Here is a 19,273-nt window from a genome sequence, read left to right as displayed (position 1 = left end):
TTCTCTGCTTCCTGGCGGTCTTGACGTAGCAGCTTTCCTCTGCCCAGGCCCTTCCACCATGCCTTCTTGCCTTGGAGCCAGCCGACTATGGACTAAAACTTCTAGAAACTGTGAGTCAAAATAAGCCTCTCCTCCTTCAAGCTGTGGGTGCTGCCTGTTTGTCCCAGTGACAAAGTGACTAGACACTCCCGAAATATTTTCAAACTATCTGCCATTCCCTGGATTTAAATACTTCAATGGTTCCCTGGTGCCTGCAGATTCAAGACCTTCCACTTTAAACTTCGTCCTCGAGCACACAGGCAAACACTGTGGGGACAGGTGAGCCTAAGGAGGAACTCCCTGTCAGCCAGGGGCTGTAAGCATCGTCGAGGCCACCAACACCATAAGGAGAGGGCAAGGGTTCAAATCCAGCCCATCCATGCCCAGCACCCCCAGTGCCTGCACCCTCAGCCCCTGAAACCCTCCAACCAGCAACAGTGGTCAAGATGTCATCTTCACTCACCAGCCCTGGCCCCAGCCCTTGCAGAAAGTGTCAGGAATGGCAGTTTAAGGCCCACTGGTACACCAGAAAAACTGAATCAATGCCAACAACATTGACAAGCAGAAAACAGCAAGCTGAGGTAAAAATCCTGCCATTCTCTGTGGCTTGCCTGACTTCTGAAGTGACACGCCAAGAAGCCAGCACGGGAGGAAACGTCCACAAACTTTACCTACAGAAGTCCATGAACAATCAGATGCTGGTTTATAATACTTTACTGTAAACCTGGGCCTTATCTACCAAAGAAAAGTTAGACAGAAAGTGAATTAAAAACAATCTTAAAAAGCCAGGTCTCTCTGGCAATTGGAGACAATTTTTTTCTTCCTTGTTTTGACCACACCACAAAACCCTGGGAAAAAAGAAACATCTCAGTTTCTGAACTTAGCTCTCTATTCGAATAAGCTACGAATGGGAAAAAAATATAAATATCACGACAAGGTCAAAAACAAAAACATTTAAAAAAAAGAAAGCGAGCACACTTTGTTGGGGTTGGAAAGAAACCAGGGCTACTGAGACAAGAGTGCAACACTGCCACCAAGTGGTGACAGCGCCTCAAAGCACCCTCCCAGGACAGGTTCACCAGTAGCAGCCGTCAGAATCCTAGGGGGAATTTAAAAAGGAAAAAAAGGGAAAGAATTCCTGTTGAGGGCCCATCCACGCACTCAGGACTTAGCGAGACAGAGGACAGGTTTAGCTTGGATATTTAAAAAAATCTCTCCAGGCGCCGGGGATTTAGTTCAGTGGTTCCACCACCTGCCTCACAGGCAAAAGGTCCCGAGTTCCATTGCCCGGTACCCGCCCCCCGCCAAAAAAAATCTCTCCAGGTGATTGTGGGGCCCAGTGAAAGCTCACAACACCCATCGAAACAAAAAGGTGAAGACACAAGTGTCACAGTGGTTCTTACATTTTTCAACAAACTTTTACCTGTCATTATTCTGCTTATAATATTCATTAAAATTTCCCAAAGCATTTAAATTCCTGAAAATCTAGCTACATAGCACAAATAAATCATAGCCATAAAATACATTCTACATTTTTCCACAATAACATTAAAATATCATAAAGATTCAGATTACATACTTCAGTTTTGCTGTGACTGTTTAATCCCTACATTTGTATCTAACATCTAACCTACTGGACTTACCCTTCCTATAAAGGGGACATGCTGACATAGCTACACTTACAACACAAAGCACCTTTGAACTTTGGCCTTGCTGGACTATTTGCTTATACAATGGGTTTCAGACCAATAAATCATTCTTATCTATATGAGAAGGTTTTCTCTTTTTTTTCCCTAAGATTTGTAAAGGCTAAAAGCTATGATTGTTGATGAAATGCCTAAATGAAAAGTATTAGACTAAGACTAAAATTGTTCCCTGGCACACAGAGGTAAATAAAAGAATTTTCCACTGTCCCAAGTTGGGAGCAGCCTGAAGAATTATTTCTTAAAAACAGAATGCTCTTTTGTATGAAGTACCAGGAAAAGAAACTGTAGCGTGTCTACACTGGCAAACATCTAGTCAGAAGCTGATTTTCAGCACTGTTCACAGGCCTGACAATTTAATATCCATGGCTAAGAAAGCAAACCCTGCACATGTTTGGTGTTCTCAGTACTAGCCACGAGACAAAGTTTCTCTGGGAAATAAAATGGCAGCAGAGTAGCAAAGCACTGTAGGTTTGGTTCCATGTGCCACCCCACCACGCTTTTTTTTTATATCATATGTTCTTTATCACTGCATTCTTCCCACCACAGGGGCTCTTTGCTTTTCCAGATGCACAACTCTTTCTGGAACAAGGTCACTGATTGCCAGAAGTGTAGCTCAGAAATAGAGCACCTATCCAGCATGTGCAAGGCCCTGAGGTCAACCCGAAGAGCACATGGAAAATAAAACAGGTCAATGATGACATAGCTTTGAAGTCTGAGATCCTTGGAGATCACCTGAGTTTACCTATATGACCCAGTGCAGGCTGACTTAGAGGCCTAGACTAGGACTAGAAGTGTGGATGAGATCTGCCCTGGCTCCCAGATCTTGCTACTGCAATTAGACCGGCAACATCACACTGTGGGGATGGTGTCAGAATGGAGACGCTCAGAAGCTCCCAGATCTACTACATCAGAATCTACCTTTTTAGAGGATCCCCCAAAGATCCCACACTTATGAAACACTGCTCTGACCTGGCATCTAGACAAAACCACTTCATAACTGACAAATGTGTTCACATCTTCATCCAAGGGAGAGAGCACCCTGGGTGCTAAGCTTCAGCAAAGGCCTCAGGCGGGGCTCAACAGTGAGGCTCTGAAAATGAGCAGGAGGCTGCAGGGCCCTAGGAGCCACTGTCCTGCATGCAGCGCAGCAGTGAGCCTGCCCTGAGCTGTACACTAGAACACAGCCTTAAGCACCCCTAACCCTTAGCGGCTTTGCTGGGATTTACTAGCACTCTCCTGATAGCATCCCCTGTGGAGTGAATAGTTTACCAAGTATGGTCCTTCTAAATGCTCAGCGTGACAGAAGTACTTCACGCAAAACCTCACAGCACACAGAAGAGAACATGCTTTCTTGAGATGTCTAGGACAACAGCCATAAGGGACCACAACAAACTTACAGTGCTGTAAAGCCTACAGCTTTACACACAAACTTCTGTGCAGCTTTTCACAATCTATTTCATGATCTATGCTTACTTTATGACAAAAATATTTGCCTTGCCGTCTTCAAGTAAAAATTGGTGGTCTTCTATTTATCAGGGGTCCCCAACCCTTGGGTATCAGTCCATCGCCTGTTAGCAAGCAGGCAGCACAGCAAAGTTGAGTAGCAGGTGAGCAAAGGAAGCTTCACCTGTATATAAAGCCTCTCCCCTCACTGGCATCACCACCTGAGCTCCACCTCCAGTCAGATCAGCGGCATTAGGTCCTCATAGGAGCGTGAACCCTATTGTGGACTAAGTATGGGAGGGATCTAGGTTGCGTGCTCCAATGGGAATCGAATCCAGAAACCATCATTCACCCTACCTGCCATGGTCTTCCACAAAACCAGTCCTGGGTGGCAAAAAGGCCAGGGACCACTGCTATTTATCACTCAATTTCCCTTCCACACAGCATGTGCAGCACACCTGACCTACAGCTTGAGAAGCACAGGCTCACCCTGCAAGGCTTAGAATTACAAACAGCCCTCCCAGACTTTCCCAGCAAAGTTGGAATTCTTACAAAAAACCAACTGGTCACTGCTGAAGTAAAAAGGAAACAGGGCCTGGGGTATAAGAAAGCACTTGCTTAGCGTGTTCAGGGCTCCTGGCTCGATCCCTAGCATTGCGAAACACGCACATACATATATACACACATAAAATAAACAAAACAATGGATTTGGGACTGTTTGCCCTGATCTTATTAGACACAGAAATATAAATGAATTAACTTCATGCCTTCTCCAGATCAATCTCCAAAACATAAAATCTGGATTATTCTTGCAACTTAATTACCTCACGGGGAGCTTGTACACATCCTTGAGTAAAGGACAGGCTAGTTCTGTTGGAAATAATTCTGGCCCAGTCTAATTCTCCACTTCTATCCACACTGATTTTGACTTTGTAGTTTCTTCTCTTTCTTTCCTTTTAGTTGGAACCATGCTCCTAATCACTAACACTCTCTCTCTCCAGGTTTTACCTCATTTACAGAAAATAGAACCCTAGATCACAGAAAGCCCTATTTCTCCTTCAGCAGTACCATTATTACCAGGTAAACACCATGGGTTTTAATGGTAGTCTATTTTACAAGTGTGTTCCAAGTGAGATGAGATGGATGGGACGGCACCAACATTTTCCACCCTAAGGAAAAACAGTAAGATTTCCTGTCTGTTTAACTGAAGTTGGCACTATCGGAACACTAATGCGGAACAGTCACTTTGAATATCTCAAACGGTTTTTAAGGCACTTATTTTTGTTGTTTAGTTTTTTGAGACTGAGTCTCTCCAAGTAGTTCAGTCCAGCACTGAATTCACTATGGAGCCCAGGCTGTCCTCGAACTCGCAGCAATTCTCTTGCCTCAGCCTCCTGAGTGCCAAGATTACACGTGTGTGCCGCCAGGCCTGGCTCTAAGAGCATTTCTTACCAGCACACCTGTAATCTTTTACCCCAAGTCAGAATGGGTGCTGGGCCAGCTTAGCTACAAACACCTCAGCTGCCCACAGATCTGCCTGCGCAGGGAAACAGGGCATGCTCTGCTGGGGACAGTGTGGCTAAAGCAAGGACCTCTGGAGAAAGAAACCAGCTGGGGCTCCTCAGCTGTCTCTTGATATGGAAGAGCTGCACGGGGACATGTGGGGAACTACCAAGAAGCCTGCATCTCCATGCCCTGAGGATGGGGAACAGATAGTGGCAGAGGACAGAGATACCTGATTTTGGTGAAGTCGTCACAGGCAGAAACCCATCACAGCGAGAGGAGGGAGGCAACAGAAGGAAGGCAAGCTCATGCTCTAAAATGCACAGCAACAAGTTTTCCCTTTGGTGGTGGTGCCCAGATGACAAGTTAGATAACCCAGCCCCTGCCCCAGGAAGAAGCCCACAGGGAACTTCCTTCCGTGGGTGGTGCTCCTTCCACAGAAGCCCAGGAGGGCCACACCCCATGGCTCCCACTGGGCGTCTCTGGTGCAACCCAAGGCCTGTGCTTTTCAGAGCTGCAGCCTTAAGGCACAGGCCTTTGAGCTCAGCTCCTGCCTCTGGCCCCCATGAGGTCTGTGGTGCAGGAGATATGACCAAACCCATTCCAAGCCTTCCCTCCCCATCTGTAAAATGGGCAGATGTATAAAATTGACTCTCAGAAGTGACTAGGAAGGAAAGGAAATAATTTATGTAAAGCGTTTAGGAGGGTATAAAAAGGGCATAATACTCATTATTTGGGGGGGTGGGGTACTGGGGATCGAACTCGGAACCTTCTGCTTGTAAGGCAGGCAGCAGCACCACTGAGCTAAATCCCTGGCCCCATAATACCATTATTACACTAATTCAGTCTCAAATCCTTTTAGTGTCTGTCTGTCTGTCTGTCTGTGTTGGGAGCAATGCTACATAATTCTAGGGAAAAATCATTTGAGTAGGCCTAGTTCTCCTGCCTACAGGCCAGCTACGACATTCCACACAAAATTGCATTTTGGCCTCAGGTCACAACTGAGACCTCAGTGATCCCATGATGCTGTAATACTCCAGGACAAGACCACACCTTCAGGAGACGCCAGGGAGGAACCAAATCTTCATCTGCATAGTTCCTCATTGTTCTTAGATTTCCACTGCCCCCCAGTCTTTTTACACCTTGTTTATCCCAATGTGAAGTACTGAACTCTGCATTTTCACTTCTTACATCTGTCGCCCCATGTACTAAATAAAAAGTGCTACAAGCTAGGGGGCTTTTGTCTTTGCCGCCCAAAACAGCACTGATCAGACCCAAAGTTCAGCTTCTTCTCAGTCTCATTTGTCTATCTTTCCTGTAATTTGCCGTGTGCTGCCGTGGCTCGCAGGACACTAGGACTTACTGCAGAGGTTCTGGTAATGTCCCCTTCCCCTGTTCCCTACATGTCTGTCTCTGTGTCACTCTCTCTCTCTCATGGAACTCTCTCATGGAACTCTTACAACATCACCCAGAAACTCTACAACATTCTTTTCTGCTGAAAGGAGGACAGAAAGGCCATGTAATACGAGAAAGGGGAGGCAAAGGAGGGAGTGAGAAGTCACTGGGTTACAAATTCTAGGTTTGCAAGAACCTGAGCAACTGACTTGCCTTCCTGTAAAAGCCATGCTGCCTGAGTGAACTGGAGAAGCAATGATAAGGGAAAGGAATAAATATGTGCGTGTGTGTCACAAGGAGCTAAGAGCAGTGCAAATATTAGGACAAGGACATTGGGAATGTCCACCTGTAGTAGGGAGAAGGTGCTATAGAAAACTGGTCAGCAGAACCTCCTAGCAAAAGTGTTCTTAAGCAGTGCTTAGTGGGATGGGTGGCCAAGGGGACATGGAGCCTGGATCACAGCGCCTGCAAAGGGCTGGGTACAATCTGAGTGAGGGACACGTGTAGGAGCTTTGGTCAGAGAGAAAAGGGCACATCCAGCAACATTCACTAGTGCGTGACAGGGGTCTCTCAGGACATTTTTCTGCAGGAGACAGTGGCTTAACTTCTGGGGTGTAATGAATTTGTGATGATTCCACTTAGGAACAGGAGAAGCAGCATCTATGTTAGGTCCTGCTCTGTTCAGTATTTTATCAGTTACTTACAGTCTCAAAGGCCATGCTCATTAATTCTGCACATAACTGTGCACAAACTATGGTTACCAGGATCACGGCTCAAAACAGCCCCCAAAAGACTGACCAAAACTCATAAATACTTCACAGGCACAAAGTGCTTGTGGGAGAAGAACTGACCAAAAAGCTCCTCCATGCAGAAAGGAATCAATTCAACTTTCAAGTAGTTCATACCCAAAGGACAGGATACAGTAAGAGTCAAGAATGTTGAGCTAATTATTTAAAATAAAAACAAATTATGAAGTTAAATCTACAGCAACAGAACAGTAACAGCTCAGTAGCAGGAAAGACACTCTGTATGAGCCAGAGGCCTGGGGACACCATGCTTAGTTCAAGGTTCCTCAAGAGGACAACAAGGGGATAGGACTTTGGCCAGAGGGGCACCTGACAGTCACAAGGGCAATTAACATGGAGAAGAGATGCAGGATAGGCAGTGTCTTCTAAGATCCTTGGTCACTTGAAGAACAGGAGGTGAGTGCAAATTTATTCTGTGTGGCTTCAGAAGCCAGAACAGAAGCAGGGTGAATGTCAGAGAGCAGGATTCAGCTCAGTCTAAGGAGGCTCTTTCAAAGGCTTAGAACTGTTCTAAGATGGAACAGGCCACTTCATATGTTACCTATGGCCCTTACCACATCCCAGACACAGCACTAAGCATTTTTAAACCATCACAGTTCAAGCTCCACAACCATTTCTAGTCCGGCCTGGCTACCACACTCCAGGGCACTGTTCTTACACACTGAAACTTGTACATACTCTGGGCTTCTTGCCATTCTGTTGCTTCAGACCCAGCTCACAGCTCACTTCCTCCTCCACAGCCTCCCTCAGGTCCCTGTGCCTTCCCTCTCCTCCCTCACCCCCTCAAGCAGTGCTATTAGGACCTGGGAGGAAGTGGGCTCTCTCTGCAGGAGCTGAGCCTCTCTCTGGGCATTGGGACAGGGAGGCACAGCATGCACACACTGCTCATGCTGGCAGAGAGAAATCAGAACACTGGCCACAGGAATAGCACCTCCCCCCACCAGCCACTTGCAGGAAGAAGCTGGCATAGTGGCAGCCATCGTGCCCCCTGTGGAGGGGCTGAGGCAAGAGAAGCAGAGGGCCAGGAGCACAGGGGACTTCCCATCACTGGAGTCAATGATTTTCTTCCCAGCATTGTGAATACTTCTAAAAAATGTGTCAGTAATGACACCATGCCATCACGTGGCCAAAGGCATAAGGAAACCCTAGATTACAGGTGAGAAATCATACAACATGTTCCAGCTCACAGCTCCTGTGCCGGAAGGCTGAGATCTGAATGTAAGCTCCAAAGCCCTGGCTTCTACCACCCCAAATACCAGGCAGCTCTTCCACTTATTTTAGTAATCACCCTAAATGCATTCTAGAGTCCTTCCCTAAGTTCACCCCTGTGACCAACTCAGAAAAGGCTGGCTCTCCACCCTTGGGCCTCTCTGGGTACATGCATGCTTCTTTTGGTTTCCATTCAGGGGTGGCCTTACCTTCGTATCTGCCAGCAGAGTCACTGGCCTTCTGCGGGGTGGCCACACGCAAGAAGATCTGCTGCCGCCACGAGTGCCGCCGAGTCTTCACGGGGGTCTCCCCCACATCTCCCAGGTGGTCTGCTTTGGATTCAAAATCCCTAAAATTGCAAAGTCATTGGTTTAGGACTGGTGGGGAGGTGTGAAAGGGTTTCTTCCTTTAGCTTAACTTTTGCTTTGTATACAAAGCACTAAATTATGAATTATCTTTGTATAAACAAACAGTTTGATAATCAGAGAAGTTACATCAAGCTCACAGTGGGCCAATACTCCTAAAGAACTGCATTTTTACAGGACACTCTCCACAAGAAGAGCAAGACTGCATGCCTCAAAGTGATTTCTACTGTAAAAGTATTAAGAAATATGCTCCACAGAGCATAACTTCCAATTGGGCTTCTCTTGGTGACACTTTTGAAATAAGAAACTGCCCTAGCCATGTATGAGAATATTTCCTCCACACAGGCCTACATCTCTATGATTGCTACAAATAATGAGAAAAAAGTTGTGGTTTAATTACACAGAACCATCAATGCAATAATTATGCAGTTGCACTTGCTAGGGACGACTACTTTAAAATGCATTTTAAAAACTATAAAATAAAGCGTAATTGTCAGTACATATTAAAATATGAACTAATCACCAATTTTCTTCAGACGTGCACAACCATCTGGCGGAGACCTCTGTCAAGTATGTACCACAAGGAAACAATGGCCCCAACCTATGGCTCAGACTTCCTCCCTATCTAGGAGGCAGCCACAGGCTCACTTGAGAGAGGAGACCACCCCTCCATATGTAATTGGGTAACTATAAGTTAACTGTGTTATTAGGCAACTATGGGTTAACTAGGTGACCATGCTCTTGGTAGAATGTACCTGAGCAGCCATGACAGCTTCTGTAATCTGTCATCAAAAGAGCATAATGGACTCAGAAAGTCCTGCCAGAACTCTTTGCTCCCCCCTCTCCATTGCTCTGCTTTGTGTAAATCCTGCTTGCTATATTCCCAGGGAAACTCCAATGGAATTAAGCTTCATAGAAGTAAAAAGAAAGTATATACGCAAGTGCACACTTCTATTCAGGGATCCTGAAACTGACAGGAGTCACTCGCTGAGCCGCAGGCATCATTAAAAGCTGCTTTTGCTCCTATCTTCATGTTAAAGAGTTATCTGTGCCAGGGTCCTCACTGTTTCCTGCTTCACAATAACCAGCACACTGCTCTCACAGCACTGTTTCAGGTTATCTTTTGTCCTCTGAAGATAACATTAATAAACCAGAGAACAGGTTGATGACATGTTTTAAAAAATGACATTCAGTAAAGAAAAAAGAATAAGTTCAGACATACAACAAATTTAGTCAAAGTAATTTTTAAATGGCAAAAGAACACTTAAAATATCCCCATATATCTAGCAATAGTTCAATATTTATAACATCCAGGTTTGATATATCTAAAGTAAGCCCTACCTTTTTGTGTTCATAAAGTCAGAGGTGTTATTCTCATCTACAGGAGCCAGAAATTTTAGAAAATTTGGCACAGAGGAGGAAGAATGAAGTTTTTTCCGCAGGGCATTACGGTACGAGATGCTGAGAGTTTGGTTGAGAAAAGAGTTTTAGGATAAAGATATACAAACACACAAAGTATAAAATACAAACTTCAAAATTAAAAATTTTTTTCTTTGTTCTAATGCTAAGAGCAGTCAACTTAGTAAGAAATAATACATAAATGAGATTTAAACTTTCATTTTCAGCCAATGAAATTTCATTTTAAATGAATGAGATCAATGATTTAAAAAAAAAAATCAGTCTATCTTCCAAAGGACTCTTCCTTTCAAACTGAAAAAAAAAAGAATTTCTAATTTAATCAGAAAGCTTCTGATACGGCACAAATGGCAGTGTGCATGCTCAATGCAGTGTGCGTATACCCTGGAGCAGGATATAGAAAAGCTTGCCATCAAGACTTTTCATACTTTTACAAGAATTAACAGTAAATTAAGACAGCTCTAATGACAGCTGAAAACAGTAAGAACAAACACGCACACACACAAGCGTGGCTGGCCCTCCCGCTAGGACCTCCTCATGCTGCAGCACATGCTTGGGCAGTGTGAAATCCCCACGAGGACAATCACACTGATCTGGCCATGTGAGCGTGCTCACCTCTTCGGCACAGCATTCCCGCTTTGTTCTCCACTGGAATTATGTTTTAGACATTTTAAAAAGTTTGGTGAAGAGGCAGAGGGGTTAAGATGAGGAGGAGGAGAAGGAGGAGGATGTGAAGGCTGCCTTGAGCAGCGCTTAGACTGGCCCACAGATGGATGGTCCAAGCTAAAGGACAAGTAGAAAAAGCACAGGGGTTAGAGGAGCGAGGGAAACAGGGAACTGGAGGGAAGGGGCCATCAGGGACTGGGAGGGGACTTCCCACCCCTCTCCCTCATCTCTGCCCAGCTAGCAAAGCAGTTTCCAGTAAAAACAGAGCAAGCCAGAGGCTATTCCCAATCCTGATCATTTCCCACTTGTCTGTGCTCCTAATAACACTTTTTCCTGTATTTCCTTTTTGGGAACTGACCGGAAAAAAATTTTAAATTAAAAGAAAAAAGAAAAACTCCAAAGTTTAAAAAAAAAAAAATTTCCCTGGGGCCGGGGACTTAGCTCAGTGGTTCCGCCACCTGCTGCGCAAGCGCAAGGACCCAAGTTCGATCCCTAGTACCAAAAAATAAAATAAAAATAAATTTCCCTTTAAAAGAAACAATATCCTGCCTTGCATTTCAATGTCTTACAGTATTTCCTGTAGAAGAGAGTTCAGAGGGAAAGAAAAAACAGGCCATTCTAGAGAGACAGACAGACAGTTTCCCTATTCCTCCCCTCACCAGTGTCTGCCAGGATCCACTACAAAGCTACCCTCTCAGGGGAGAAAGGACAAGCAGTACAGTCACCACCCGTGTCCTGTGTGCACCCACAGGCTTGGTAAGAAGAGTGGGGCTCTCCAGGTGGACGGTTCTGTTACCACCACAAACACCAAAAGAGAGGAGAGAAGGTGGCAGGGGTGAGGCAGCACAGAAGTGTGGTGCACTCGGGGTGTCAGGAAACACGCAAGAAACTTACATGGCCACGCTTGTCTCTGAAATGCACTTATTAAGCAGCTTCTGAGAATGTCCTGCTCCTGTGATCACAGTTACCCAGCTGAATTCAAAAGAACCATATCCATTTCCAATGGGTCTCTGAAAACAAAGCTGACTGGCTCTCCTATGCCACACCAGGGGGATTAATGTGTCTCTACTTCTCTTGAAACAATTCAGATAGCCCTGCACAGCCCCTCCATCCCCGGCACGGACTACACTCACGTGCCTGGGGGCTTCTGGTGTCACCAGAGAAAGGAAGGCAGGAACCACACACAGGTGTAGCACTAATTCATTCATACAAGGTAAAGGAACTTTAAAAGACTTTTAAAATTATTTTAAAAGATATTTTGCCAGTTATGGTGGCACACGCCTTAATCCCAGCTCTCTGGGATGAGGCAGGAGGATCAGAAGTTTGAGGACAGCCTGAGCAACTTAGTGAGACTCTCAAAATTTTAAAATTAAAAAAAGAAAAAAAAGGAGCTAGGGATGTAGTTTAGTGTAAAGGCCCTAGGTTCAATCCACAGCACCCCCCTACACACACAAAAGACAATTCTGTGTCATTTATATTTATAGTCTCTGGCACTTAGGAGTAAATTATCACTAAAAGAAGAAAAAAAAAATCATTAAGGGACCTAGAAGGAAGAGGAAAAACTTCTGTCACCATATTATTCATCCTTCTAATTGTTTATTTGAGCCCAATTATTAAAATCCGTAAATTTTGTTAGAAAAATCTAGAAGTCTCAGTGATGGAAATTTCAGAAAACACCTGCTCCAAGTCTGTGACACAGAGTTGTTCAGCAGATCAGCCCAGGGCACAGGCAGCTCAAGATAAAAGTCTGCAGGCTCTGGGTCCACGCCTGTGTCCACACAGCCCTCTCCCATCCTGCTGGTGCGCACACCATGGCCCCATCCTGCCGCAGCTCAGGTCTCCAGCCAGCCTCAGGTGCTCATCTGCTCGCCTGCTTCCTCAAGGCCAGAAGCCAAGTTCAGTGTCTCACATGGTCCGAGGAGTCACTGCACAGATGAAGCACTGCTTCTGCTCACTTCCCCTGCTCCAGGCCAACACTCACTTGGACAGGGACCAAGCATCCCCCTGTTCTACACATGCTTTCTAAGAGTGCTGGGAAGAACACCCTATTTTATCTTTTTAAACCAAGAGTAAACTCCAACTCAGGTTTCTTCTCCACCTGGTAGGCACACTCAAATACACAGACCTGGCTAGCCATAGGCATGCCACAGCTATTAACACAACAATTTCTACATTTTCAACAAATCTTACTTCCGTTCGTGAGGTGTCTCTGTGCTCACCGAGTGATACCTCATAAGCTTTCTCTGACTGACTCCTGGAGACCCCTGAGTGGGCTCTGGAGGCGCTGGGCACTGCACAGGGAGGTGGCTCAGAGTGTTGGCTCGCCTTCGGTAGGCCTGCTGTGGGGACAGCGGGGCAGGCTCCTCTGGGGGATGGCTCTCCGAGTCACTGGACAGGTCATCCGAGGAGCCGCAGAGCTTGAAGGAGCTCTCGGAGACGGGCAGAGTCTCCTTGTCCCCCGTGCACAGCTCCTGGCAGGAGACAGCAGATCAGACAGACCACAAGGCAAACTGCAGGGTTATGTGTCTCTTAGCCTTGTACTGGAAGACATTTTAATGCCACCTAGAGACCATCAGGATTATAAGACGAAAAGATTCATAAGATACCTGCTTGTCAGAGACAAGGTACTAGTTTGCTGCAGAAATGAGGAAAGTGCCCAGATGCAAGAATGAAGGGACTAAGCCATGATACATACTGTTCTGAGCAGTGTCCTAAATAGTTCCCTCTCTCCACAACACAGGACTCTTTACCCCTGCTTATAGAAGTCTAAAGAGTGCTGGACAACTTGCCTTGACTATTTAACCGGAGTTCTTTCTCTTTGCCAAGTGTACTCATGTATGCTACCCACATTCAAGGCTCTCTCTGATTCTGACCTATTGTTGAGATTTAACTCAGTAATCTTGAGGTTAAAAACTGTGTCCTATTTTAGTCTTAGAGTATGGAAAATCTCTCTCTAGGCACTTATTGTCACAATTCCGGGGAAATCACTTAACTTCTTCCTGTACCTCATTTTCCTCATCTATAAGACAGCATACTGAAAATTTATTTTACTTTTTCAGGAAGTAAGCAAGAATATGTAGCTGCTAGTACTCTGGATGCTGTAAAATGTTAGGCAAACACCGTTTAAGGACTCATTCACTATTGACTGCTCAAACATTAAGAATCATAATAATGATTCAATAGTGTATGCTTTTAAGACAATGCTTTTTCAAACGAATAAACTACTGCCATTCATACAAACCAATACTTAGCATTGTACCTAGGATACAGAGGTATACAATATTTTTCAAATCAAAAAATATAAAATGAGAGAAAGTGTACCATCTTGTCCCTACTGAAATTGCTAGTAGGGATAAATACATCAACATAAATATAGTGAAAAGGAATGAGTGAATGTCATGGTGGAACGGAAAATCTAAAATCTGTTCATTCAATACAAAGTTGAAGGTCTCTGGGACAATAGATATTCGAGATTTTAACCTCAAAAAATTAAAATTTTATATTAAATGGAGAGTACGCATATTTAATTCTGTAGGAATTATACAGAAAAAGCTTAATTCCCTACATATTATAAAATGTTAATTACTTTCATAATTGTAATTTTTCATTCAAAACTATAGTTCTGAAGAATCTTTTAGAGATTAAAAAATTTGTCTTAACACATTACAGAAAATAATCTCTTGCCACGTGTGGTGATGAACGCTTGCAATCCCACCACTCAGGAGGCTGAGCCAGGAGGATTACGATGAGTTTAAGGCCAGCCTGGGCTACACAGTGAGTTTAAGGCCAGGCTGGACTACAAAGCAAGACCCTGTTGAAAGAGGGGGTAGGGGAGAAGAAATCAGCCTATCTCAAGTAAAGCTATTCTACATTCTTGTTAACATCCCTCCAGATTACTGACTTAATGTAGCTTGATTTGATGACTGGAAGAGCCTCTCACTCAGGTCTTCAGCGTCTTTGCAACTCCCACATGTCCAATTAGAAGAAATCCAAATACATAAAATTCTAATTTTCGCGGCAATTTCTCAGCTCAATATGAAGAAATGAAAGATGTAGAAAAGTGCACCAAAGACAGACTCACACACAGGTTCCTTCAGAGAAGGTGCATCTCTCTCTCAGAATTACCCTAGAAATTGAAGCTATGCATATATCCCCATTTTCTGCATTTTGAAGGATATAAAACAAACAGTAAGACTACTCAAATTGCCAACTAGGGGGACATAAATTTTTTCCTGGTGTCTCTAATGACACTAGCTACCTAAAATCCCTTCTTCCTTGTTCACTTCCACAGGTAATATTTATACTTTCTTCAAGATTTAATGAGAAAACATCATTGCTCTCTCCTTTTCCCAAGCTTTCCTTGGTTCCAAATGTAACTCCCCTTCCCTCTGCACCTCTGACATCTAAGTTACCAGTGTCTCTCCTACCATACTCTATCTGATGCTGGGTGATTTGTGTTCACCACCTTTCTTCTTCTAGGTAAGTTCTTACAGGGAAGGGGCTGGGACTTACTCATCTCCATACAACAGATAAACTGTAACCATATGACATCGACTGCAGGGCAGAATTAATGTCTATTAGATTGCAGCTGGATGCCACTAGATTAGTTTCAGAGGCCAGTGTTGAGGGTCTCATTCCACAAGGGTGCCTGACACCTGCAGATCAGCAGCAATAGGAGCCACACTGCCTTGGGGTTTGCCAGAAATTTAGCATTTCAGGCTTCATCCCAGGCCTACTGAATCTGAGTCTATACTTTAACCAGAACCCCACTCTAGGTGCACCTTAAAATTTAGGAAATATTTATCTAAGAAAGGGTTTCAAGAACTATACAATATAACACACTAGTAGATAGCAGTATCAATGTAATGGGGCTTGCATTTTTTAGACAAAGTAGAACAGAAAATACCAGTCTATATCACATATTATTCAAAGTAAATATTAATTTTGTGGGTTTCTATTTTAATTTTCTGCATCTGTATAGATATGTGCATTTGTGAACAATGTCACAATGTCAAATATGTTTCTTACTGTTGGTTATGATCTAAAAACTTTGAAAGTCACACAACTAAAGAGGGATCTCAGAAGAATTTGCACCAATCCTATGGTGAGCTGGCCTCCATGAAAACTCTTAATTCTTGCATTAGGGAATGTTTCTACTGCAGAAAGCAAAGCTGGCCTCCCAGCACAAAATCTAACCCCACTCCTTGGCAGTGATGAGGTTAAGCCATCCACATTCACATATGCTTATTAAGTGTCTAGGAAGCAAAATATTAGAAAGAGGACGTAGGCCCAGGTTTAAAACCACAGAGAATGGTTGGCTTAAGCACTCTAATTGTCATAATGGCAGCCAAGGGGAATGAAGCTTAGTTGCCTACTTAAAATAATAAGAATAATAATGTTTAATTATAAGCAAGGAGTCAGCTTAGAGATAAAGTTTCAGAAATTGAAGCTGTCTACTTCTCTGAATTCACAAACCATCTTTTGAGGTTCTCCCAATTATAATTACTTTATTAGAAAGTTTCCCATCCAAGCACTAACCAGGCCCGACCCTGCTTAGCTTCCGAGATTAGACGAGATCAGGCGCACTCAGGGTGGTATGGCCGTAGACAATTCCCGGTCCCCCCCAAAAAATATAAAATTAAATAAAATTTAAAAAAAGAAAGAAAGAAGTTTACCAGGGAAAGAAATCCCTTGGTTGCATTATGACAAATTAGATCTTAGTTGTATAAAATTGTATCTTGTTTCTTTGTTTATGGAATGGCCATCTGCTTTTTTATGTAAAGCTTTCATGTTATGGTAACTACATGACCAGCCTTCCACCTGTGGCAAGGAGTCTAGAAGCACCACACTTTTTATGACTAGGGTTATGAGGCTTTTTCTATTCTTTCTGATAACTCTGTAGACAGAAAATGAGCAAGACCTTTTGACTGGCTTGTTCAGGGTGTCATATAAAGAGAAAGATGCTTACTTTGCTGGTGCTACTTAATGTACTAGACATAGAGCTGTCCAGATCCACGCTGGGAGAATGTTCCTGCAGGCCTCTGGCTTTATTACCCTACATAAAGAAAAGGGAGTACAATTATGACCCTGGAGACCTTTAAAACGTCATCAGCTAGAGGAAGCTTGCTTTATTTAAATAAGCTCAAGAAAAATGCATCTACTGAAAAATGCTACTAAATGTACATATACAATTAGAAAAATCAGTATTTCTGTCATCTTTTTTTTTAAGTACCTCCCCACCCAAAATGTTCACCTTGTGGGTCAGTCACCACCTGGCAGTGATGTTGGGCTGGAACAAAAAACAACTGTCTGTGAAGAAAAGCAGCTGTTCAAGCAAGCCCACTCAACTGCTCTCTCCCCTAAGACACACATTGTCAGGACAGCCAGCTGTATGTCACTCAACCAGTATTCTATGCCCACGGGAGCTTTTCTCAAATGTAGCTCCCCCAACCTTGGTCTTGTAAATGGACTATTTTTTATCATTTCAGAGGATGCTGCGAAATTTCAGAAATATCCTCAAACAAAATACATTTTAACTTTAACTAAATAAAATGTTTGTTTCAAAGAAAATTTATTGTAAAATCACAAAGAACTATAATTAGACACTGCAAGCTCCAGAAAGGTGTGAAACTTTGACAAAAAAAAATCAGACTTTGATTTCTTACAAGTGCCATCAAGGCACTCATGGGACAGTGGGGGTGGGAGGATGGGAGGTGATTTTATAAAACAACTATACTGATGGATATGTGTTCTCTGTTCTTCCTACAGAGCTGAAGTTGACAATTTTTTTTCTATAAAGGGCCAGGTAGCAAACACCTCATTTACTGTGAGCCATACAGTGTCTATGGCAAGTACTCATTTCTGCACAAAAGCAGCCTTAGATAACAGGTAAAAGAGTAGATGTGGCTGTGATTCTATAAAACTCTATTTACAAAAACAGAAAAACAGGAGGTGGGTGGGATTTGGCCCAAGGGTCAAATAGTAAACTCCTGGTACAGAGTTCTAGATACCTCAACAGTAGCTGATAGTAACTGGTTTTAAAAGGTGTCCTTAGCAATACTAGCAAGACCAGAACCCACGCCCATTGTATCTAATCTGTGCTCTCCTAGGGACTGACCAAGAAATAACAATGTTTTGAAAGACAAAGCACTTAAAATATGAGTCCAGAATATTTCTTTTAAAACCCAGACCAACCTAAAAACAATTTAAAATGTAGATAATACCAAAATATTTTATAATCTATGAGAAACACTGACATACAGCATAGAATTGAATCTTACGCTCACTTAAACGGTGATTTAGAGCCAGGCATGGTGGCACATGCCTATAATCCCAGGATTGGGGAGGCTGAGCCAGGAGGATCACAGCAAGTTCAAGGGCAGCCTGAATTACATAGTGAGAGCAGACCTTGTCTCAAAAGAAATAAGCAAGCAAAAAAACAGAAGTCATTTTACTTAAGTCAGAAGAAATTATCCTACTTACCCGGGACAAAATACTTTCTAAAGACTCTGTTAAAGACCTCTTTGCTTTGTTTTTCAGCATATCCAGCCTAAATCTAGGAGCATTGGTTGGTAATTCACTGCCAATATTCTCTGCTGTAATCTGTGGTGTCTGGAAAAGGGAAAGAATAAAAAGTTAAGTCACTTATAGCTTCTGGTTTGTTTTGTTTTGTTTTTTAAGAAAATGAGGAATCTCTAGGATGTACCTTTTGAAACCAGGCTGTCATTCTGAATCTGTGATCGCAACCTATCTGCTCCTGAGTGGCATGGCTTCAAATGTGAGAAATCATTTTGCCTTCAAAGGGTTGCTCTGACAATCCAGAGTGAAATGGAAGTATGCTCTGAACCCGGTCAGTAAAAGTAGTTTAGAACTCACAATCTGCATCTAGGTCAGAGATCTGTGGCTTTCCATGTGTGGTCTGGTGCAAGCCTCTTGCCTCTTCTGAGCCTACTTGCCTCTAATCACAACAATGTGTTGTGAGATTAACAGGCAAAAAACACTGAGCTCTAGTATGAAAGTAGCTATTATTAGCTTTTCAAAATAAAGCAATCACTTGGGCCAGGGATTTAGCTCAGTGGCACCATGCCTGCCTCACAAGCGCAAGTTCCTGAGTTCAATCCCTGGTATCAAAATAACAATAATAATAATAATAATAATAACAACAACAACAATAATAATAAATAAAGCAATCACTTACCTTTTGGAGCATTCCAGAGATTAAGACAAACTAAATTCATCAGCTGAGAATCCATTCTGCCTATATGAATCCCTTCATCCCTCTCTACATCTGATTTCCTTTTTCCTCTTTCCCTTCCCTGTGACTTCCATAATCCCTCTCATTTCCTCTGCAACCAGCCCTTCTCTCTTAACTAACTGTAAAATGAAAACAGAAATGTAACACAGTTTGTCTGACACCCACTAAGTGCAGTTTAATGTTAAAGGAAGTATGTTTAAAAAAGACAAAACTAAAAACAAATAAAAAGAAACCCCTAGATTACACTATTTCTTACATGGATTCTCACCTGATTGCTTCCAGCTAGACAATGATTTTGTTAGAAAAACACACAAGCAAATTCCCCACCACTTTTTTTTGGTAGGCAAGGACAGAATTTCTTCCCATTTCACAGATGAGGAAACTAACCCAGCGGCTAAGCTACCTCCCTGCTCTTGGTCCCAAGTCAGTGAGTGACCCAGCTACAACGGTGCCCAGAGATGTCAGGCTTTG

General features: G+C 43.3%; 1 protein-coding gene across 6 annotated transcripts in view; it reads right to left on the bottom strand.

Moving 5' to 3' along the window:
- Positions 1 to 19,273, bottom strand: part of Tbc1d1 (TBC1 domain family member 1) — a 234,372-nt gene that overhangs the window by 64,051 nt on the left and 151,048 nt on the right. For 2 of the 6 annotated variants that reach the window (XM_004867684.4, XM_087187450.1), the window contains 6 exons: positions 18,031 to 18,159; positions 16,517 to 16,603; positions 12,739 to 13,019; positions 10,498 to 10,665; positions 9,808 to 9,927; positions 8,311 to 8,450 (listed from right to left, as the gene is read on the bottom strand). In XM_004867684.4, coding sequence (XP_004867741.1) covers positions 8,311 to 8,450; positions 9,808 to 9,927; positions 10,498 to 10,665; positions 12,739 to 13,019; positions 16,517 to 16,603; positions 18,031 to 18,159 — 925 coding nt within the window. The remainder of the gene's footprint in view (positions 1 to 8,310; positions 8,451 to 9,807; positions 9,928 to 10,497; positions 10,666 to 12,738; positions 13,020 to 16,516; positions 16,604 to 18,030; positions 18,160 to 19,273) is intronic. The other 4 variants (XM_004867686.4, XM_087187451.1, XM_004867687.4 and 1 more) reach the window with 2 other exon arrangements.

This window comes from Heterocephalus glaber, unplaced genomic scaffold (genome assembly GCF_053883595.1).
Source record: "Heterocephalus glaber isolate CG9 unplaced genomic scaffold, H.glaber_assembly_v1.0 deba00001509, whole genome shotgun sequence".
NCBI lineage: Eukaryota > Metazoa > Chordata > Mammalia > Rodentia > Bathyergidae > Heterocephalus > Heterocephalus glaber.
Note: the sequence above shows the minus strand (reverse complement) of the source record. Positions and strands in the feature narration are given on the sequence as shown.